The sequence below is a fragment of the Gopherus evgoodei genome, chromosome 21 (assembly GCF_007399415.2).
Source record: "Gopherus evgoodei ecotype Sinaloan lineage chromosome 21, rGopEvg1_v1.p, whole genome shotgun sequence".
NCBI lineage: Eukaryota > Metazoa > Chordata > Testudines > Testudinidae > Gopherus > Gopherus evgoodei.
In genome coordinates this window covers 104,349-127,890 of record NC_044342.1, presented here as the reverse complement: position 1 = coordinate 127,890, position 23,542 = coordinate 104,349, and the positions used below count along the sequence as shown (strand labels likewise).

General features: G+C 57.6%; 1 protein-coding gene across 1 annotated transcript in view; it reads left to right on the top strand.

Annotated features, from left to right (window-relative positions):
- The first annotated feature begins 5,132 nt into the window (after positions 1 to 5,132).
- Positions 5,133 to 23,542, top strand: part of CIDEB (cell death inducing DFFA like effector b) — a 44,571-nt gene continuing 26,161 nt past the window's right edge. Inside the window, exons 1-8 of the mRNA XM_030539950.1 lie at positions 5,133 to 5,352; positions 11,367 to 11,432; positions 15,255 to 15,551; positions 16,114 to 16,410; positions 16,860 to 17,147; positions 17,604 to 17,900; positions 20,311 to 20,607; positions 21,518 to 22,096. Of these exons, the coding sequence (XP_030395810.1) occupies positions 5,322 to 5,352; positions 11,367 to 11,432; positions 15,255 to 15,551; positions 16,114 to 16,410; positions 16,860 to 17,147; positions 17,604 to 17,900; positions 20,311 to 20,607; positions 21,518 to 22,096 (2,152 nt within the window). The 5' untranslated portion in view covers positions 5,133 to 5,321. The remainder of the gene's footprint in view (positions 5,353 to 11,366; positions 11,433 to 15,254; positions 15,552 to 16,113; positions 16,411 to 16,859; positions 17,148 to 17,603; positions 17,901 to 20,310; positions 20,608 to 21,517; positions 22,097 to 23,542) is intronic.

The window sequence follows — 23,542 nt, the reverse complement described above, 5'->3', positions numbered from 1 at the left end:
AAGGGCTACTGGCAAGTGCCGCTGGACGCAGATGCCAGGCTGAAGTCGGCCTTCATCACCCCTCTGGGGCTCTACGAGTTTCTGACCCTGCCTTTCGGCCTCAAGGGAGCACCAGCCACCTTCCAGCGCCTGGTAGATCAGCTACTGAGGGGGATGGAGAGTTTTGCCATGACGTATATTAACAACATCTGTGTCTTTAGCCAAACCTGGGAGGACCACGTGTCCCAGGTTAAACAAGTGCTGGACTGACTCCAGGAGGCTGGGCTGACCATAAAAGCTGAGAAATGCAAGGTGGGGATGGCTGAAGTATTTTACCTGAGCCATCAGGTGGAGAGCAGCTGCCTAAAGCCGGAACCAGCCAAAGTGGAAGTGATCAGAGACTCACTCGATCCCCAAACCAAAAAGCAGGTCCAAGCCTTTATCGGGATGGCAGGGTACTATCGAAGGTTTGTGCCCCACTTTAGTGCCATAGCTTCCCCCATCACTGGACTATGCAAGAAGGGGAAGCCAGACAAGGTGGTCGGGACCAAGGAGTGCCAGGAGGCTCTCCGGGCGCTGAAGGAGGCTCTGGTCAGTTGCCCAGTTCTAGCAAACCCAGACTTTGACAAGCCCTTTATGGTGTTCACCGATGCCTCAGACATGGGACTGGGGACAGTGTTAATGCAGGAGGATGAAAAGGGGGAGAGACACCCCATCGTGTATCTGAGCAAAAAGTTGCTACCCCAGGAGCAGAACTACGCAGCCATTGAAAAGGAATGCCTGGCCATGGTATAGGCCCTTAAGAAACTAGAGCCAGATGAAAGGAGTCAATGCCAAGCTCCTGGGGTGGAGCCTGCTCCTGCAGGACTATGACATGGACGTGGTCCATGTGAAGGGAAGTGCCAACCTGACAGCGGATGTGTTGTCCCAGAGAGGGGGCCCTGAACTTCCCCAGGTCACTGGGCAGAGTGACCCAGCTCAGTTCAGTCTCGAAGGGGGGAGAGATGTGACACAGTAGGGGGCGGGAATGTCGTTTAGTTTTACTGGGGCTGTCTGCATGGGGGATGGGAGAGCAGGGGGTGACTTTAGGGAGGGACAGGACCTGAGCCTGTAACCTGAGCCAGGAGCGGGGTGGGGAGAATCAACACCTTTGCTCGGGAAACTGGACATAGGGAGAGGGGGAGAGAAGGAGGGGAGAGAGCCTGCTAGAGGGGTTTGGGTTTCAGTTTGGGGCTGGCTGGGAAGAGGCAGGGAACCCCAAGTCTGGGGTCTAAGCTCCTTGCCCCCCAGAGGGACCTGGCTGAGGGGTCCTGGTTGTACCTACAAGCCCTGCTTGGGACCGTGTTCCTGTTGTCTAATAAACCTTCTGTGTTACTGGCTGGCTGAGAGTCACGGTGAATCGCAGGAAGTGGGGGGTGCAGGGCTCGGACTCCCCCACACTCTGTAACGGGGTGGGACTAGATGACCTACTGAGGTCCCTTCCAACCCTGACATTCTCTGATTCTACCGTTTGCTGCAGCTGGGCAGATCCTGGTGGGGTTGGAGAGGAAGTGAGGGGATGGATGGATTTTGGGAGGTGTCTGTCAGCTGCAGCCCCCCCCCCACCATTTATATAAGGTAATAGTTGATGCTTGTGGGCATGAGAGACCCGAGCAGAGGCACAGCCCCCTCATCCCGTGACAACGGGGCCTCACTCATCCTTGTGATGGAGATGGGGTGGTTCTCGGGGGATTCTCAGTACCTGTTACACAGACCCCCCATCCCCGGGACCTCACCCACCCTCTTTCCCCCCTCATTTCATCCGCCATCTCCATCACCCCAGGTGGTTTCAGGACCCCCAAACAAGCGGTGGCATCTCTATCTCCCCCATCTCCAAAGGGATCCAGGGGCGACTGGCACCTCTGGAGACCCAGGGCCCCAAATGCCCCCCCTTCCCCACACCGAGATCCCGCCTGCCCTGTCCCTGGCTGCAGAGGGGCGGACTCAGGGTGCCCCATATGGCAAGGCTGGAACCACGGGCCAGGAGATGGAGAGACCCACAGGGTCCGTCTGTGCACAGCAGCCCCAGGCGAGAGTCTGCTCAGCCGTGGCCTGGCTTTGCAGGGAGGGCCCCAGGCCTCTGCCCCAGGCGGGGAGCAGCCCATGCAAGGTCTGTGGTGAGATCAGCCAGCTCCAGTGAGAGACAGGAAGTGGGAGAGGGGACAAGAGGCAGCAACTGCCCATCCCCCCATTCAAACACCCCCAGCCAGCAACTCCCCCACCCAGGGGCCCTATGGAAGCCAGCCCCCCCTAGAGGGGAAAGGCCCAGTGCCGATTTCCCACCCCCTGAGGCAGCCAGGCCCCCCTTCCAACAACACGCACAGATCCCCGTGCACAGACCAGGGGATGAATCCGACCACACCAGCCGGGGGAGGATCTGCAGCCAGGCTGTAAGAGAGGAGACAAGAGGGGGGTGAGAGCTCTGGGGTGGGACAGGTGATGGGGGGCAGGATTGAGGGGTGTGGGGCAAAGGACTCGGGATACTGGATTTGCAGACCATCCCGGTCTGTTATGGGGAGGACAGGGAAAGAAAGAAAGAAAGAAAGAAAGAAAGAAAGAAAGAAAGAAAGAAAGAAAGAAAAAGATTCATTCTGTGTCTTCGGACAGGGCTGGACTGGGAAGAGGATCAGCGGATAGGTTGGGGCTGGACACGGAGGATGGTCAGTGGTTCAGGCCAGGGCTGGACATCAGGACACCTGGGCTCTGGTCCCACTGGAGCTGGGCCTGGGAACAGCTCAGGTTCGACAGCCTGTCAGTGGGTCGCAGGCCGGGCTCCTGGCAGGCTGCAGGGGATCCTGGACTCCCAGGTCCGCAGATCGGGGCAGCCCTGCCAGGCCAGGCCTCCCCGCTGCCTGCCTGGGAGCTGGGCGGCCCTGGATCCCAGGAGCCATGGGGGAAAGCGCAGCACACGGAAGGCCCCAGACCCTGGCAACTGCTGGGTGAAAGTGACGCAATTCTTGTCTGTTTCACTGTGTGTATTCACAAGGGGGGCTCTGATCCCTGTCTGTGCAGCAGCACAACGTGGGGCTTGATCTCGGTCGGGGTCTGGGCTGCACAGAGCACGACGGGGGCGGCTCTTCTGGGAAACTCCCCATCAGACACCCTGCAGCTCTGTGCTGCAGCTCCCTGTACAGCAGCACACACTCTGCTGCAGGGCAATGGGGAAACTGAGGCAGGGCCTCACCCAGTAGACAATAAGCAGCGGCAGAGCTAGAGCCCGAAGGAGACACCGAGCCCCCACAAGCTGCCTTTGCGGAGCAGGGAAAAGCTCCATGGAGGGGGACCCTGGTGGGTGTGAGGGGCGCCATCCGGAGTCTGCCTGTGTGGAACTGAACTGCTGGAAACAGACTCTGGTTTTGTTAATCTCTGAGGAACCCAGGCGTCCGAGGTGCACAGAGCAGATGGAGGAAGACAGGGAACGAGATGGGCCGAAGGAGGGGGGCAGAGAGTGACTAGCAGAGAAAGAACAGACCCAGAGGGAACGACTCAGGAAAGAGGAGGCGTGCGGCAGTCTCGTGGGATTATTTATTGTTTCACAGACACAGTCTGGTCCAGCCAAGCCACAGCGTCTTGTCAGCCATGTTCAAAGCACGAAGACTTGCGGGAAACTGAGTCGTTTTGCAATCCTCACCAACATGTGTCCTGGTTTGGGGGACGGAAACAGAGCGGAAGGAAGAGGGAGACAAGAGTGATCGGGCCGGGGTGGGGGGAGGGGGGACGCGTGTGAGTGGGAGCAAGAGATGGAGAGAGAGTGAAAGTGGGCAACAGGAGAAAGACGGAAAGACATTGTAGAGTGAGAGAAAGAGCAGAGAGTGAATGAGGCAGGGGCAGAAGGAGGGGGGCAGAGGGGAAGGGGGAACCAAGGCAGGGACTGAAGCTGGAGTGGGGGGGTGTCACTCACCAAGCACAGGGAGAAGGCCAGTTAGCTCCATACTGGGTTGAACTGGCTAAGGCTGGGAGCTGCATCCCCCACGCCCGGCCCTGCCTCTCTGCTGACAGCAGCCGGGGCCCCAGGGCCACTCTCGGTGCAGCAGGAGGAAGTGCTCCAAAGGATGCACCCACCACCCTGCCCCAGCACCGAGGTGTCAACTACTGCGGGCTCAGAGCCAGGCCAACCACGGCTGGGAAATGGGGCTCCCAGAATGCCTTGCTGCTCCCAAACACTTTGAACTGCCCGCCCTGACAGCGCCAGTGTGAGCAGTGAGGGCTTTGGGCGGGAGGTCTGATCCTGTTACACTCTGTATTCCAGAAATGCAGCCAGCTCTGGGGTGGGGCAGCTGGGGAACAGCCACAGAGCAACACTGCCTAGGGCCCCCTCATTCCGGGGTAGCAGGCAGCGCCCCCTAGTGCCAGGCTGGGGCACAGAGGGCAGCACTGACTCCAAGAGGATGGTGCCCCGTACTGAGACCCCTGCCCCACCTCCTGCAGCACAGCACCCCCTGCCAAGCCCCCTCAGGCCCTCCCCCAAAGCACAGGGTAGGGTCTCAGTCCAGCCCCTCTCCCCACTTCCGGCAGCATTTCCAGGAGCTGCTATGTGGGGCCCCGGGGGACAGTACAGGGATGACTAGCGGCAGGTCTCCTCCCCAGCACCAGGCGCCCAGAGCCTCTAGCCGGCTCAGCTGAACTCTGTGGCTTGAGGTCAGCTCTCAGCTCAGCCATGGACGGGTCTCTGCTCCAGTAACAGCCACGTCCCCTTGGCCCAGCCTCAGCATGTCCCCAGGACGGGGACTGCACCAGCCACAGCCTGGACCCCTGGGCCCCAAATAGCAGCTCCTGGAAACGCTGCAGGAAGTGGGGAGGGGGGATGGATTGAGACCCTGCCCAGCGCTGTAGGGAGTAGGGCAGGGGGCTCACTAGGGGCACTTTCCCCTTGGAGTCAGAGCTCACCTCAGTGCCCCAGTGTGGCACTAGGAGGCGCTGTCTGCTACCCCGGAATGAGGGGGCCCTAGGCAGCGTCGCTCTGCGGCTGTTCCCCAGCCGCCCCACCCCAGAGCTGGCTGCATCTCAGCCCCAGGCAGGACATCCTGGGCTGCATTATGTGTGGCTGGAGCTGTCAGCCCCGGTGGTGCACAGTGGCTGGGAGCTGCAAGGCATGCTGGGAGCCCAGAGGCTGGGCCGTGGTCGGCCTGGCTCTGAGCCCACGGTGCTTGACACCTCAGTGCTGGGGTAGGGCGGTGGCTGCGTCCCTCGGACAGCACTTCCTCCTGCTGCACCGAGGGGCCCGGGGCCCCGGCTGCTGTTAGCAGAGAGGCAGGGTCGGGCGCGGGGGATGCAGCTCCCAGCCTCGGCCAGTTCAACCCAGTATGGAGCTAACTGGCCTTCTCCCTGTGCTGGGTGAGTGACCCCCCCCCCAGCTTCAGTCCCTGCCTTGGTTCCCCTCTTCCCCTCTGCCCCCCTCCTTCGGCCCCTGCCTTGGTTCCCCTCTTCTCCTCCGCCGTTCTCCCTTGCCACCTGCCTCTTGTCCTCTGCCCTCCTCCTTCCGCCCCTGCATCGGTCCCCCCTTTCCCCCTGCCCCCTCCTTCAGCCCCTGCCTCATTCTCCCTTCCCCTCTGCTCCCCTCCTTCTGCCCCTGCCTTGGTCCCCCTTCCCTCTTCTACCCCCCCTTCCACCTCTGCATCGGTCCCCACTTTCCCCCTGCCCCCTCCTTCGGCCCCTGCCTCATTCTTCCTTCCCCTCTGCCCCCCTCCTTCTGCCTCTGCCTCAGTCCCCCCTTCCCCTCCGCCCCCCTCCTTCTGCCCCTGCCTCGTTCACTCTCTGCTCTTTCTCTCACTCTACAATTTGCTTTTTGTCCTTTTCCTCTGTCGCCCACTTTCATTCTCTCTCCATCTCTTGCTCCTACTCATATGCCTCCCCCCTCCCCCACCCCGGCCTGTTCACTCTCGTCTCCCTCTTCCTTCCCCTCTGTTTCTGTCCCCGAAACCAGAAGCCACGTCGGGCGAGGGCTGTAAAATTACCCCGTTTCCTGCAGGTCTTCGCGCCGTGGCTGGTAAAATGCTGTGGCTTGGCTGGACCTGACTGTGTCCGCGAAACACAGACGTTGCGCTGCTCTCTTTCCTGGCTCATCCTCTCTGTGTCTGAACCTTCTCTCCTGGTCACCTTTGTTACCAGATTTTCCCGTTACTTGGGTATGCTCATTTATTCGGGTTACTCTTCTGGGGAAGGGGATTCTGTAATCCTGTCAATGTTCTGCTTGGGTCGCTTGTGTTCTCACACGGAACTCTACTTCTCCCTTCTGCAAGTCACCTCCCAATGGAGCTGTCCTGCAGGATCCCCAGGCCTGGGGTCTTCCAGCCCCGGAATGACACACACATCCACACACTGACAGAGAGTGTCTGAGCGGACCGGGCTAATCGGCCCTCCCAAGCTGACCCCGTATATGTCCCTGGACTCATTAGGCTGGATCGAGCAGCATTTCCAATCTGCCACCTTCGTATGCCATAGGCACCGCACTGGAACAGAGCACACCTGAGCAGGCTGGGTCAAGCAGCATCTTCAATCTGCCACCCTCATATGTCCCAGCTTCAGCACGTCCCTATCCCCACTTTCATGTTACAATTGTTCTGGCAGTAACCCACTTGGTGAGCAAACCCTACAGGCTTTTGGGGCGCTGCAGGGATCTTTTAGCTTTGGTACAAGGAGCGTTGCTGCAGAGCGAATGAGGAAACAAAAAAACAAAAAAAAAAACCCCAGGAGGGGAGAGAGAGACAGAAAGAGAGAGAAGCCACTCGCTTAACCATGAGAGTTACTTATTGCCAAGTAATAACCATAGGGGAGCCAAACAAACAACACAGCTATAATATTAAATCGAACTTAATTTTGATTATAAAAGTCGGGTTTAGAAAACGATAACTGATCACACAAGCCAGGGTCAGAAGGCTACACCGAGAGAGCGCGAGCGAGCTGGGTTCTCACCACTCCATGAAGCTTGAATCGATCGGGGGTCCCAGGTGGTGGTGGTAGCTGAGGGTCCGGAGGACTGGAGACAGGCAGAGCCCCCAGCATGATCAGTCAGTGGAACTGAGGCAGGTTTTGGATCCAGGCATCAGAGCACTTACTTGAGTGTGGGAAGGGAGTTTTGTAGAGAAACAACAGTGGTTCAAGGGAGACGCTAGATTTGTTTATGTGTGAACAAGGCAGGATACCAGTGTTGTTTTGTTCAGGCTAGACACGGGAGCTGATCATTCCCGGCTTTGAGCGGTGTTCCTTGGAGGCAGCTCACAATTAAATTAGGGAGCTTCACTATTTTGTCTGATAACTACTGGGCTGGGTGTGTGCAGGTGGGTTCATTAACATCTGGAGCAGAGATCCCCCATCGTGCGGTGCTGCCCTGCTTTGCTGGTCCCAGAGTTCAGTGCGGTTCTTGCCTTGGAGTCTCTTATCTCCATTCTGTAGCTAATGGAGATGCCTCCCTGTCCCATCTTTGATGCAGATGAGGCCAGGGGAGTTTCCTTAATCCTGTCACCCTTATCCCAGGGGCTTAGGGGTGTCTCCCACGGCCTTTTCATTGCTTGTTGTAAGTCTTTCTTCCGATCGGTTTTGGTTCAAGCAAAGGCTGGAGCGGGAGTGTCTTTCATAAGTCAGACAGGCTGGGTACTGCACCCTGGTTCCCCCAGAACACAGATCTACTAGGTAACACCCCCTGCACCCTGCCTTCGGCCCCTCTCTCATTCCCTCTGTGTCTGTTCTTTCCCTCCTAGTCACCTTCTGCTCCCCTCCTTTGGCCCCTGTCTCCCTCACTCTGTCTGTTCTTTCTCTCCTACTCACCCTCTGCCCCCCTCCTTCAGCTCCCTGCCTCGTCCCCCCCCTTCCCCTCTGCAGTCCTCCTTCGGCCCCTGTCTCATTCCCTCTCTCTCTCTCCAACAGCTTTCTGCACCTCGGCTGCCTGGGTTCCTCAGAGATTAACAGAACCAGAGCCTGTTTTCAGCTCTTTCAGTTCCGCGCAGGCAGACTCCAGATGGCGCCTCTCACACCCGCCTGGGTCCCCCTCCCTGGGGCTTTTCCCTGCTCCCCAAAGGCAGCAGCCCCTTTCTAGAGCTCGCAGGGGCTAGCGCCTCCTTCAGGCTCTAGCTCTGCAGCTGGTTATTCTCCACTGGGTGAGGCTCTGCCTCAGTTTCCCCATTGCCCTGCAGCACTGTCTTTGCTGCTATGCAGGGAGTTGCAGCACAGAGCCTAAGTGTGTTGTTTCATGGGGACTTTCCTAGAGCAACAGAACCTGTCAGGCCAGGCTCTGCCCAGACCATGACCACGATCAAGGACCCCACGTTGTGCCGAGCTCTGCACAGACATAGATCAACCCCGTCCCCCTCCTTGTGAATACACACAGTGAAACTGACAAGAATCCGCCTACCCTCCTCCGTGTCCGGCCCCAGCCCATTCACTGAATCAATCTTTCTTCTTTCTTTCTCCTCCCCTCCTTAACATAGTGGGATGGACTGTAAATCATAGAATCATAGAATATCAGGGTTGGAAGAGACGTCAGGAGGTATCTAGTCCCACCCCCTGCTCAAAGCAGGGCAGGACCAATTCCCCAGCTAAATCATCCCAGCCAAGGCTTTGTCAAGCCTGACCTTAAAAACCTCTAAGGAAGGAGATTCCACCACCTCCCCAGGTAACCCATTCCAGTGCTTCACCACCCTCCTAGTGAAATAGTGTTTCCTAATATCCAACCTAGACCTCCCCCACTGCAATTTGAGACCATTACTCCTTGTTCTGTCACCTGCCACCACTGAGAACAGTCTAGATCCATCCTCCTTGGAACCCCCTTTCAGGTAGTTGAAAGCAGCTATCAAATCCCCCCTCATTCTTCTCTTCTGCAGACTAAACAATCCCAGTTCCCTCAGCCTCTCCTCATAAGTCATGTGCTCCAGCCCCCTAATCATTTTTGTTGCCCCCTGCTGGACTCTTTCCAATTTTTCCACATCCTTCTTCTAGTGTGGGGCCCAAAACTGGACACAGTACTCCAGATGAGGCCTCACCAATGTCAAATAGAGGGGAATGATCACGTCCCTCGATCTGCTGGCAATGCCCCTACTTATACTGCCCAAAATGCTGTTAGCCTTCTTGGCAACAAGGGCACACTGTTGACTCATAGGCAGCTTCTTGTCCACTGTAACCCCTAGGTCCTTTTCTACAAAACTGCTTCCTAGCCATTCGGTCCCTAGTCTGTAGGAGTAAATGGGATTCTTCCATCCTAAGTGCAGGACTCTGCACTTGTCCTTGTTGAACCTCACCAGGTTTCTTTTGGCCCAGTCCTCTAATTTGTCTAGGTCCCTCTCTATCCTATCCCTACCCTCCAGCGTATCTACCACTCCTCCCAGTTTAGTGTCATCTGCAAACTTGCTGAGGGTACAGTCCCCGCCATCCTCCAGATCAGGAGTCAGCAACCTTTCAGAAGTGCTGCGCCGAGTCTTCATTTATTCACTCTAATTTAAGGTTTCAGGTGCCAGTCATACATTTGAATGTTTTTAGAAGGTCTCTTTCTATAAGTCTATAATATATAACTAAACTATTGTTGTATGTAAAGTAAATAAGGTTTTTAAGATGGTTAAGAAGCTTCATTTAAAATTAAATTAAAATGCAGAGCCTCCTGGACTGGTGGCCAGGACCCAGGCAGCGTGAGTGCCACTGAAAATCAGCTCGCATGCCGCCTTCGGCAGACGTGCTATAGGTTGCCTATCCCTGCTCTAGATCATTAATGAAGATATTGAATAAAACTGGCCCCAGGACCGACCCTTGGGGCACTCCACTAGACATGGAGCCATTGATCACTACCCGTTGAGCCTGATGATCTAGCCAGCTTTTTATCCACCTTATAGTCCATTCATCCAGCCCATACTTCTTTAACTTGCTGGCAAGAATACTGTGGGAGACCGTATCAAAAGCTTTGCTAAAGTCAAGGAATAACACGTCCACTGCTTTCCCCTCATCCACAGAGCCATTTATCTCCTCATAGAAGGCAATTAGGTTAGTCAGGCATGACTTGCCCTTGGTGAATCCATGCTGACTGTTCCTGATCACTTTCCTCTCCTCTAAGTGCTTCAGAATTGATTCCTTGAGGACCTGCTCCATGATTTTTCCAGGGACTGAGGTGAGGCTGACTGGCCTGTAATTCCCCAGATCCTCCATCTTCCCTTTTTTAAAGATGGGCACAACATTAGCCTTTTTCCAGTCATCCAGGACCTCCCCTGTTTGCCATGAGTTTTCAAAGATAATGGCCGATGGCTCTGCAATCACATCCGCCAACTCCTTTAGCACCCTCGGATGCAGGGCATCCTGCCCCATGGACTTGTACTTGCCCAGCTTTTCTAAATAGTCCTTAACCATTTCTTTCTCCACAGAGGGCTGGTCACCTCCTCCCCATACTGTGCTGCCCAGTGCAGCAGTCTGGGAGCTGACCTTGTTTGTGAAGACAGAGAGCAAAAAAGCACTGAGTATATTAGCTTTTTCCACATCCTCTGTCACTAGGTTGCCTCCCTCATTCAGTCAGGGGCCCACACTTTCCTTGACTTTCTTCTTGTTGCTAACATACCTGTTGAAACCCTTCTTGTTAGTCTTAACATCCCTTGCTAGCTCTACAGAAAAGGATAAATGGACACAAATCAGACATTAGGAATGGCAATATACAAAAACCTGTAGGAGAGCACTTCAACCTCCCTGACCACACTATAGCAGACCTTAAGGTGGCCATCCTGCAGCAAAAAAACTTCAGGACCAGACTTCAAAGAGAAACTGCTGAGCTTCAGTTCATCTGCAAATTTGGCACCATCAGCTCAGGATTGAACAAAGACTGTGAATGGTTTGCCAATTACAGAACCAGTTTCTCCTCCCTTGGTTTTCACACCTCAACTGCTAGAACAGGGCCTCATCCTCCCTGATTGAACTGACCTCGTTATCTCTAGCTTGCTTGCTAGCATATATATACCTGCCCCTGGAAATTTCCACTACATGCATCTGAGGAAGTTGGTATTCACCCAGGAAAGCTCATGCTCCAAAACGTCTGTTAGTCTATAAGGTGCCACAGGATTCTTTGCTGCTCTTGCTAGCTGCAACTCCAAGTGTGATTTGGCCTTCCTGATTTCACTCCTGCATGCCTGAGCAATAGTTTTATACTCCTCCCTGGTCATTTGTCCAATCTTCCACTTCTAGTAAGCTACTTTTTTGTGTTTAAGATCAGCAAGGATTTCGCTGTTAAGCCAAGTTGGTCACCTGCCATATTTACTATTCTTTCTACACATCGGGACGTTTTAAATCCAGTATCCAGAGTCATTTTCCCCACACCCCTCGATCCTGCCCCCCATCACCTGTCCCACCCCAGAGCTCTCACCCCCCTCTTGTCTCCTTTCTTACAGCCTGGCTGCAGATCCTCCCCCGGCTGGTGTCGTCCAAGGGGACTGAGGGACCCAGTTCATCTCCTGGTTTGTGCAGGGGGGTCTGTGGGTGTCGTTGTTGGAAGTGGGGACTGGTTGGCTCAGGGGGGTGGGGAACAGGGCATGGTGCCTTTCCCCTCTAGCGGGCACCAGCTCCAATATGACCCCTTGGGGGGAATGGGTTGACTGGGGGGTGCTATCTCTTGTCCTCTCCCCCCATTTCTCGTGTCTTTCTCAAGCTGTCTGTTCTGACCACATCCCCTGAACTGCCTCCTTCTCTGGGACTCCCAGGTCGTGGGGTGGGGTGGGATGGGGAGTTGGTGAGGGGGGCTGCAGCCTTCCCAGTAGAGCCAGGCCTGGGATGAGCAGACTTTCTCCTGGGGACACTGAGCACAGACAGACCCTGGGGGGTCTCTCCATTCCCCAGCCAGTGAACAGCTGGGGCCCTTGTTCTGGGGCAGCCATGCCAGGACTGTGGCACTAACTGGGTGCTGGGCTGTCGCCACTGGACCTGACACCACCTGCAGGCCCTGAGTTCAAGGCCCATCCAGGAGGAAGGATCCCCTGGGAGCCAGATGCAGGGCTGGGGTGGAGAGCTGGGACACTGAGGGGAGATCTGGGGTAGGGTGACTAGATGTCCTGATTTTATAGGGACAGTCCCGATTTTTGGGTCTTTTTCTTATATAGGCGCCTATTACCGCCCTGTGCCAACTTTTCACATTTGCTGTCTGGTCACTCTAATCCAGGGTCACTCTGCCAACTGGGCCTGGGATGTCTGCCTTGGATCTATCCTCTGCTCACACCCCCTCTGCGCTCATAGATCTAACCCCACATCCTGCACCCCCCCACCCCCCCCCACACACACAGTCCAGACTCCTCTGTGCCTGAGGAAACCTTACGGCCAACTCTGCGGCTGCACCCGCCGGGTCCTCGGTACCTCGCTGGATCCTCCGTCACCCTGACGTGCTCAGCCCCCTGTCATAAACCTAGTCCCAGATTTGGACCTTAGCGTCCAAAATATGGGGGTTAGCATGAAAACCTCCAAGCTTAGTTACCAGATTGGACCTGGTAAAGCTGCCACCACCCAAAAAATTAGAGTGTTTTGGGGCACTCTGGTCCCCCCAAAAACCTTCCCTGGGGACCCCAAGACCCAAATCCCTTGAGTCTCACAACAAAGAGAAATAAACCTTTTCCCTTCCCCCCTCCAGGTGTTCCTGGAGAGATACACAGAAGCAAACTCCTTGAATCTAAACAGAGGGAGTCCACCCTCTCTATTTCCAGTCCTGGAAACACAAGCACTTCCCTCTTCACCCAGAGGGAATGCAAAGTCAGGCTAGTAAATCTAACACACACAGATTTCCCCCTGACTTCTTCCTCCCACCAATTCCCTGGTGAGCTGCAGACTCAATTCCCTGGAGTTCCCCACTAAAGAAAAACTCCAACAGGTCTTAAAAAGAAAGCTTTATATAAAAACAAAGAAAAAGTACATAAAAATGGTCTCTCTGTATTAAGGTGACAAATACAGGGTCATTTGCTTAAAAGAATATTGAATAAACAGCCTTATTCAAAAAAAATACAATTCAAAGCACTCCAGCAACTATAGACATGTAAATACAAAAGAAAAAACCAATAACCCCTATTGTTTTTATGATCTCTGTACTCACAACTTGGAAACAGAAGATTAGAAAGCAGGAAATAGAAACCCCCTCATAGCCGAGAGAGTGCAGGCAGAAGACCAAGAACAAAGGACTCACACACAAAAAACCCTCCACCCAGATTTGAAAAAGTCTTGTTTCCTGATTGGTCCTCTGGTCAGGTGCTTCAGGTTACTTTTCTCCAAGGTGAAAGACACATTAACCCTTAGCTATCTGTTTATGACACCCCCCTGCAGGCCGGGCGGCTGGGATTCGGGTTCTTCCACGGTATATTGTCCGTGCGCATTCTAGGGGCCACCCCCCAGGCCTCCCACAGCTACCAGATCCCCCGGCTCAGCCTGGAGCACACCGGCACCTACACCTGCAAGTACTGGGTAGAGCAGGATGGCCAGGAAAGCCCATCCTCCATGAGCCACCCTGTCTCCATCACACTGATCAGTGACCAAGGCCGGTTCTAGGCACCAACAAAACAAGCAGGTGCTTGGGGCAGCACATTTGCAGGGGGTGGCATTCCAGCCATCCTTTTTTGTTTTAAACTTTCTCCCCTCTCACAACCCTGCAGAAACAGAGCCATGGAACAGCTGGGGATCCGGCATGGGAATTGAGAACCCACAGGCCCCTGGGAGCTGTAGTTCCTTGCCTAGCTCCCTGCCTATAGAGCCAGCCTTGGAGCAGGGAAAGAACTACATTTCCCAGCATTCCCTTGGCCACTATCAACAGGAAAGGGAGGGGGAGGGAGTGAGGTAGCTGAGCCACGCTGTGAGTGGAAAGGGGTGGCACTGGGAATGGGGAACAAGTGTGCCCAAGGAGTAGAAAGTTTTGCCCCCGATATCCCCTTCAGAAGACCTCCCCAGACTGCATTAGGGATACTGGAGTGACACCTTGCAGCCCCCAAAGAAGGAATTGAGGGGACTAAATGGACAGTGCCCCTCTCTATCTGAAGCCTAGCAAGGGAGGTACGTGGATCCCACTAGAATTTAAAATGGAAAGTAAGGGAGGGGAGGCTCTGTTAGGGGACTTCGGCATCTTTAGATACAGTACCAGGCAAATAGGAGGATTTCCACTTCTGAGCCATGGAAACAGAAATTGACTTTTCCTTTCCAGATATGGCTAATATTCAGAAAGGGAATCTAGCATCTGCCTTCCAGATTTGAACACCTCAAAATTCAGGAGTGCTCAGGCTCAGTTTGGGCAGCTGTTACTTCATTTCTCCCAAATCAAATATACTGATCCACTGTAACTTGCTGTAGAAAAAGTAGGATAAAATTGAGCAAGAAATGCTTCCCAGTGGTTGTTAGGACTGGGATTGCTATTTTCAACAGCCACTGCCGTTTGTTTGTTTGTTTGTTTGTTTGTTTGTTTGTTTGTTTGTTTGTTTGTTTGTTTAAAAGGAAGACAGTGATATTGCATTGGCAAATTCCCCATAGAAAGACAGAGTGGAACAAAAGAATAATAAAGGCACCTCAACTTTTCCTCATTTCTGGAGGAGTCTTATAATATGTATCCAGAGATCCTCCAATCACACATGCTGAAAACTGTTCCACTTTACTGCAGCTCTGTAACCATATGGGAACCGGTCCTGTCTGTGTTCTGTGCACCTCCAAAATTCCTGCTGAATGACCTGCCCTGGGAGCAAGTTACCAGTGACGCAGGGCTGGGGTAGCAGGAGGGTGCAGGTTGCGGAGGAGAGCCTGGGGCAGCAGGGGAGTGTAGGTGGGGGGAGATCCCAGGGCTGGTGTGGGGGGCAGCCAAAAATTTTTTTGCTAAAAACCTAGAACCAGCCTTGCCGGTGACACCCCCTTCTCCTGGCATGTTGGGCGAGGGGGCTGGAAGTTCTCTGCTGGGGTCTATCATGCCCACAAGCACCAACTGGTGCTCTAGATAAATATCAGGGCTGCAGATGACAGACACCCCCAAAACCCACCAATATCCTCCCTTCTGCTCCAGCCCCCAGTGACAGCAGGCGGTACTGCAACCACCCAGCCTCACCAGGATCCCCCCAGTGGCAGAAGGCGGTACTGCAGCCCCCAGCCATAGTGGGATGTCGGGGATGGTGAGGGATGATCGGTTCTGTGGATTACCTGCCGTGTGCTGTTTCCCAGTCTGGGGGGAGCGCAGCAGGCAAGGGGATGTAGCTGGTTTTATCACTGTTTTCAGGATCTCACCAGCCCCTTTTTCCCTCCCTCAACTGTCTCCCCCTCTGCCTCTGTTCCAGGCCCCCTGCTGCCCCCCACACTCTCTCTGGGCTCCCAGTACCCTGTGTATTACCAGGGGGAGCAGGTTAACCTCAGCTGCTCAGCTCCCCATGGCGAGGCAGTGACAGGATACAGATTCTACAGGGGAAGAGGGGACCAGACCCCAGAGGAGCTCCCATCTCCCAGCAGGACAGCCTGGCTGGAGCTCAGAGCTGAGACAGGCAATCAGGGACCCTACACCTGCCAGTACTGGAGAAAGGAGTCTGGGCAGGAGATCCCATCCGCTGAAAGTAACAAGGTCTATATAACCGTGCAAGGTGAGTGCCCTCTGGCCGGGTATAAAAAGGGCTGTTTGTTACCCTCGCCCAGGGGAGACAGGGCTGGGGGGCCAATTCAAGGGGAGGGAAGAGAGGAGGCCAGACCTGCTCAGCAAGGCTGATCTGTATCATGGTCGGGCCCAGTGATTATCCCAGCAGGTGCCTCACGCCAAATCTTAGACCTGGGAACCAGGGTCTGGGCCCCACAGCCTGCCCCAATGATGCCCAGGTTCTGAGGTCTCCCCTACAATTCACTTCTGAACAGCATTCAGCTCCCACCAGCTATTGCTCTCCGCCAGCACCCAGCACTGCATCCTGCTACCCCCCAGCGTGGCTGGTGCTCAGAGCCCAGTGGGATGCTGCCCCCCAAGTGCAGCGATTGAGTGCTGGTGTCGGGGGCGCGGGCCGGGTGTGAAGGGGTTTACGGGATGGTTGCTTGGAGACACAGGGGGTGAGGGGCCAGACTCAATGTTGGGGCCACGGGCTCTTCAGCCAGGTATTTCTCATTCTGAACTCTCCCTCATTTCCCCTCCCTCTGTGATCTCCTCTCTCCTCATCCCAGCCCCCCCAGCAGCCCCCACACTCTCCCTGCACCCCCCACACCCGCTCTATCTCCCAGGGGAGCGTGTGACCCTCAGGTGCTCAGCTCCAGGTGGCGACAAGCTCCAGGGATACAGGTTCTATGAGGAACAGGAGGGGCTGATCCATGATGAGGTCCCTGCCCCAGCTGGGGGCCCCAGGCTGGAGATCGTGGCCGAGATGGGGAAAGCCAGGGTGTATATGTGTGCGTACTGGATTCTGCGATCCGGGCGACATATCCTGTCAGAGAGAAGCCAGCCAGTGTCCCTATCAATGCAAGGTGAAGCCTCTTTCCCTGGGGGGATGCAGTTGGATATGGGGGGGTATCCTCTCCCCTGGAGTCTCTCCCCACCTCTCTAGCCCTGGATCCCCTCATTCCCTGCAAACCTCACCCTGGCTCCCTCTGCCCGCCATATGCATGGCAAGGCATCCCCCTTGCCCCACGGCAGCAGGTGGTCCAGCTCCCTGCGGTGCTAAACCCTCCTTCCCCCAACCCCCAAGCAGGAGCCACGTTCTCTGCTGGACCCTCTTTGTGCTCCCCATCCTGGCGGGAGTGCTGCCTAGTGATTAGAGCCCCAGGCTGGGGCTTGGCAGACCTGGGATCTGCTCCACAGTCAGCTGCATCACACACCCACATAGAATCGGGACAACGCCCCGATCTTCTAGGTACAGCATTGAGAGCTCTGTGGCTGAATGCTGAGAGTGAGGGATTGTTCCTCTCTCTTTCAGCTCCCCCAGAAGCGCCATCCCTCTCCCTGAGCCCCCCACACCCTGTGTACCTCCCCGGGGAGTCTGTCACACTCACGTGCTCCCCTCCACCGGGGGCGCCGGTGGCTGCCGAATTCCAGTTCTCCAGGGATGGGGGACGGAAGATCTCATCCAGGAGTAGTGATGTCCACGCCCTGAGCATCACGGGGCCAGAGGACTCTGGCTCGTACACCTGTGTGTACTGGATACGCCCATCCGGGCGGAAGATCCAGTCCCCGGGCAGTCGCCCTGTCTCCATCGCTGTCACAGGTGAGCTCCATGTGCCACCTCCAACTCCTGGGACATATGTTATGGGGAGATCCCCTCTCCAGCAGAACGCCAGTTCCTACAGCTCCTGGGGGGGATATTGACCCCCATACAGCCCCCTGGGGAGCCCCAGTGATCCAAAACTGAGCCAGGTTGGGAGATGCTGTCCCCATTGGGGTCTCCAGGGGCTGTGCTGCACTTCACAGACTGGGGTGGGAGCTCTGGGCCATAAGCCACAGATCGAAAGCCAGAAGCCCCCCCCACACACACCTATCTGCACAGGGAGCTCCCTAAACTAGTACCTACGGGACTAGAGCAGATCCCCTCAGAACCCCACCCGGCTGGATTGAAACATGGCCAGGGATGGAGAAGCCCCCACGCCCCTCAGTAAATCCCCGCCCCTAAAACCCTGCACCTTGGTTCCACCCTGAACTCATCCCCCTTCAACCTCTGTTCCAGCCCCGCCGCCAGCCCCCAGACTCTCGCTGGACACCCCAAACACCGTGTATCTCGCAGGGGAACGTCTCAACCTCAGCTGCTCGGCTCCCGGGGCCCAGGAAGTGACAGGCTACAGATTCTACAAGCGACCACCGGAGCAGAGCTCCGAAGAGCTACCGTCACCCCAGGGGGGACCCCAGCTGGAGATCCTGGCTGCGGTGGGGGACGAAGGATCATACACCTGCCAGTACTGGAGCAGGGAGTCTGGACGAGAGCTCCCCTCGGGGCTCAGCCAGCCCATCACCATACGTGTGACGGGTGAGTCTCTCCTGCTCGGTGCCATCAGGGAGAGCGGGTGGTACCCAGGGGCTGCATGGGTTCCCCCTTGTGAGCTCTTCATCCGTCCTTCCAGCAGGCTGTGGCTCATCCCCAAAAATCAGTGGTGGGGCTTTAGCACCAAAGACCCCCCCCGAGCCACAGCCCTTCCTTCTCCCTCCCCTCCACCCCGACGTGACAGGCACCCCCCTCTCACAAGCACCCCCTGTTGTTGTTCTGGGCCATTTCAGTTCTGGTAACCCCTGTAGGTGGTTCTCAGGAGGTTTTTCAGCAATTCAGCCCTCTGACTGTCATGCACACAGTCTGTACCAGAACAGACCCCTTCCGGGGTACATCGTCCACCAGGGCCTGTCTCAGGACCCCTTTGGCGGGGTCTCTCTAGCCCTCCCTGGGCTCAGTCTTTAAGTAGTCCCAGCCCTGCTATGGGGCTGTATCCCCAGGGCTTCCTCCATGGAGACACTATCTTTCTGCAGCCCTTCCCAGGCTTATTCCCCACTCAGTCCGCAGGCAGCCAGGAGCTCCACTCCCTCCCTCCCTCTGTCACTTGCTCTCCCCCACTCACTCACTTTCACCAGGCTGGGGTGGGAGTTGGGGTCCGGGAGGGGGGTGAAGGACTTCGGCTGGGAGTGTGGGCTCTGCGGTGGGCCCAGTGATGAATGGTTTGAGGTGCAGGAGGGCGCTCAGGGCTGGGGTTTGGGGTCCCAGCGATGCATATCGCAGCTGCCAGTTAATGGCCACCAGGTCCCTGCAGGACCTAGGCATATGGGCAGACAGGGAGGCTCCACGTGCTGCTGCACACCTACAGGCGTCACCCTCACAACTCCCATTGGTTGTGGTTCCCAGCCAATGGGAGCTGCAGAGCCAGCATTTGGGGCAGTGGCAGCACATGAATCCTCCCTGGGGCCACAAGGACCTGGCAGCCGCTTCCAGGAGCCGTGCAGAACCAGGGCAGGTAGGGAGCCTGCCTTAGACCTGGACCTCTGCTGCGCCATCAACCGTTCTTTTAACCGCCCAGTCGGCAATGCAGACTGGAGCTACTGGGGTCCCTTTTCAACTGGGCTTTCTGGCCAAAAACTGGACACCTGGCAACCCTGGCTTCTTAATTGCTGCCAGCAAATGCCTTGGTCCTGCTGCTCTTCCACCCAGGCACACACACCTGTCTTCTCCAGTGCCAGATGTCCTGCAGCTCCTTTTATACAGCCCTCCTGGCCCCTCCTTGGCCGTTCCTGCAGCTCCTCCGATTGGTTCCTTCCTCGCAACCACTCTAGGCCCCTTGGAAGACCTCTCCACTGCTCCTTTCCCGGGATGACTGTGGTGGAGCCCTGAGGTCTCAGCAGGGGATCTTTGGGCTTGGTCCACCCACCCCCCTCCTCCTGCGGGAACAAAACTCTGGACGCCCATCAGAAGTGGGGAGTGATAGAAACAGGGGAAATTTCACCCCCAAGCCCCAGGTCCTGCCGTGGGGACTAACCTGGAGAACTGCTGCTCTGAGCCAGGGCCCGTGTGCTGGGAATGAGGGAGGAGAAGAAAGACCTGGGGGTCTCGGTCGATGCAGGAGGAAGAGGGGCCATAACCAGGAGAAAGGCCGATGCCACCCTGGGCTGGCACAGCCGAGGTGGCTGCTGTGGAGAGGACGGGTTTAATGCCCATGGTGAATGCGCTGGGCAGAGCTCAGCTGGAAGCCGGGTGCCATCCTGGGCAGCCCCGTCCCCGATGGAGGAACCCCGGCTGGAGCAGGAGCTGAGGAGGACTGGTGGGACGCTGGGGGGAAGGGGATCCAGTCCTAACGAGGGATCCTGGTCCAGTCTGAATGCGGGTCTGGCCCTGCTGTCATAGCCCTGATCCCCAGGCCAGCTGCAGTCTCCCCCTCCCACCCCTCAGGCTGCCCCGGCCGTGACATCACGGCCACCCTCCCCCCAAGTGCCATGAGACCTCTGCACCGTCCCCCTCTGACCTCAGCCCTCCCCAGGCTGCCCCATGATGGACCCATGCCAGGCAACAGGAAGCGCTGGTGCAATGTAGTGCCCAGGCAGTGGGGCTCAACCCTGGGATCTGAATCCACCGGCTCCTACAGCCTGCCCCATGGCGGGTGGTGCTGATCATAGGAATGCACTCAGCTCTACGTGTGGCTGGGCATGGCTCGGGGGGACGAGGGCTGCCTGGTGGGGTGGGCTCTCACTAGTGATCTAACCAGGTGCAGCCGTGTCACACTAGCTCTGGCGCTGCCCCGCCCCAGGGATCTGAGCTGCAGAGGGTGAATGAGGGGAGTTTGGGGGCACAGACTCAGTGGGGGGCAGGTCCCCATCTCTGGGCTCACTGGCTATGAGCTGCAGGGTCTCATCCGAGCTCTCTCTTTCCCTCTCCCCTTCCCCATTCTCTCCATCTGCAACAGAGCGGCCCTCTGCCCCCCAGCTCGCTCTGGCTCCCCCACACCCTGTATACGTCCTAGGGGAGTGGGTGACCCTCAGATGCTCGGCTCCCCAGGGCGAGGGGGTGACCAGATACAGATTCTACAGGCAACGAAGGGGGCTGATCGCTGACGGGGTCCCTGAGCCGGCTGGAGGTGCCCAGCTGGAACTCAGGGCTGAGATGGGGATGGCTGGGCTGTACGTCTGTGCGTACTGGACACTGCGCGCCGGGCGAGAGGTGCCATCTGGGGAGAGCCGGCCCATCTCCGTGTCTGTGATAGGTGAGCTCAGTCTGGTCTCTGGCACCCCTCCCCCTGTGCCCCGACACCTCATCCCCCTGCACTCCATCCTCCTGCGCCCCGGCACCCCGTCCCTCTGCACCCCTGCACCCTGTCCCCTTGTCTCCCACACTGCAGCTCCTGTCACCCCTGCACCTTGTCCCCTCATCCCCTGCACGCCATCCCTCTTTTTCCCACGCCCCACTCCTGTTGTCCCTGGACCCTGTTGCCCTGCACCCCCTGCATCCCTGTCCCCTGGCTCCTCTGCACCCCTTTACCCCATCCCCTTGCATCCCTGCACCTGTTGCCCTGTGACCTCTGTGTCCCTGCACCCTGTCCCTGGTTCCCCTGCACCCCAGCACACCGAACCCCAGAGCAGCTGGGGTGAACCTTTCCCCAGCTGAGCTCCACGAAGCCCCAGAGTAGGCCAGGTCTGGGCGGAAGGTGACCCACTGGGCTCCCAGGGGCTGGCCAAGCTCAGCAGGAAGCCTGACTCCAGTTCTGGGCACCCGTGTTGGGAGACGCCAGATCCCGGCAGGAGCTGGGACAGGGAAGGGCTGGGGGGGTGCCCAGAGGCACGGAGAGCTGGTCCCACCAGAGGGGGCGGGGGGGGCTGGGCTGGTTCACCCCAATCGCCGGCCGAGTGGGGTCTGATGGTGCTGTAACCACAGTGGGGGCAGGGAGAGGAGCTGAGCGAAAGCGGCCAAAGGAGGCAAGAGAACAAAGAGGCCTGGCCGGGCTGGGCTCGCTGGTGGCTGGCCGGGGGAGGTTTCTGACCATCAGGGGTCTGACACCTTTGACCAACCTCAAGCAGGAGCTAGGGGACAAAGTCCCGCTGTCCCCAGCTCCCCCCTGGGCTACTCGGAGACCATCTATGGCAGAAGGCTGAGAGAGAGTCACATTTTCCCCCCAGATGCCCCCAGGAAGCCCTCAGTGTCCCTGTCTCCAGACTATCCGGCTTACGTGGCTGGAGACAGGGTGGAAATTAACTGCTCGGCTCCCCGTGGTGCCCTCCCGGTGCAGTACGGGCTCTACGAGGGCAGGGAGCCGCTGGGACCCCTGCCGGGAAATGCTGGGAATTGGTGGATGGATCTTCAAGCCAATGACGCCAGAAACGCCACCCGGTCCTTCTCCTGCGCCTACATAGAGCTGATCCAGGGGAGGGAAGTGCCCTCCTGTGCCAGCGACGCCGTCTCCGTCTCCGTGTTTCCAGCACCGGCCGCCCCGTCCCTGCTGCTCATCCCGCCCCTCCCGCTCTACGTGACGGGGGAGACGGTGACGGCCGAGTGCATCGTCCCTGCTGGGCTCTATGTCCCGCGGGCCCACTGGGTGCTGAGAGATGGGGAGGCACTTCGAGAGCAGCCAGAGCCCCAGCTCCCCCTGAACGTCACCCGCAGAGACAGCGGGACCTACCGGTGTGGGTACAGCACAGAGCTCCATGGGCGCCACCTCCGCTCACCCCCCAGCGACCCGGTGACACTGAGCATGACTGGTACGGACCCCCACAGCCCCCGTTCTACATTATAGACAGTTCTCCCCCACCCCTGCTGCCCCCTAGTGCCCATTATACAGTACAGCCGCCCCTTCCCCATCCCACCCCCTGCTGCCCCCTAGTGCCCATTATACAGTACAGCCGCCCCTTCCCCACCCCCACCCTCTGCTGCCCCCTAGTGCCCCTTATACAGTACAGCCGCCCCTTCCCCACACCCACCCTCTGCTGCCCCCTGCTGTCCATTGTACAGTACAGCTGCCCCTTCCCGGCCCCCACCCTCTGCTGCCCCCTAGTGCCCATTATACAGTACAGCAGCCCCAACCTCTGCTGCCCCCTAGTGCCCATTATACAGTACAGCCGCCCCTTCCCCACCCCCACCCTCTGCTACCCCCTAGTGCCCATTATACAGTACAGCCGCCCCTTCCCCACCCCACCCTGTGCTGCCCCCTAGTGCCCATTATACAGAACAGCCGCCCCTTTCCCGCCCCACCCTCTGCTGCCCCCTAGTGCCCATTATACAGTCTAGCCGCCCCTTCCCCACCTCCACCCTCTGCTGTCCCCTAGTGCCCATTATACAGTCTAGCCGCCCCTTTCCCGCCCCACCCTCTGCTGCCCCCTAGTGCCCATTATACAGTACAGCCGCCCCTTCCCCAGCCCCAACCTCCGCTGCCCCCTAGTGCCCATTATACAGTACAGCCGCCCCTTTCCCGCCCCCACCCTCTGCTGCCCCCTAGTGCCCATTATACAGTCTAGCCGCCCCTTTCCCGCCCCACCCTCTGCTGCCCCCTAGTGCCCATTATACAGTACAGCCGCCCCTTCCCCAGCCCCAACCTCCGCTGCCCCCTAGTGCCCATTATACAGTACAGCCGTCCCTTTCCCGCCCCCACCCCTGCTGCCCCCTAGTGCCCATTATAAAGTACAGCCGCCCCTTCCCCGCCCCCACCCTCTGCTGCCCCCTAGTGCCCATTATACAGTACAGCCGCCCCTTCCCCGCCCCCACCCTCTGCTGCCCCCTAGTGCCATTATACAGTACAGCCGCCCCTTCCCCGCCCCACCCTCTGCTGCCTCCATTCTCCATTATACAGTACAGCCGCCCCTTTCCCGCCCCCACCCTCTGCTGCCCCCTAGTGCCCATTATACAGTACAGCCGCCCCTTCCCCACCCCAACCTCTCCTGCCCCCTAGTGCCCATTATACAGTACAGCCGCCCCTTTCCCACCCCCACCCTCTGCTGCCCCCTAGTGCCCATTGTACAGTACAGCCGCCCCTTCCCCGCCCCACCCTCTGCTGCCCCCTAGTTCCCATTATACAGTACAGCCGCCCCTTCCCCACCCCACCCTCTGCTGCCTCCATTCTCCATTATACAGTACAGCCGCCCCTTTCCCGCCTCCACCCTCTGCTGCCCCCTAGTGCCCATTATACAGTACAGCCGCCCCTTCCCCACCCC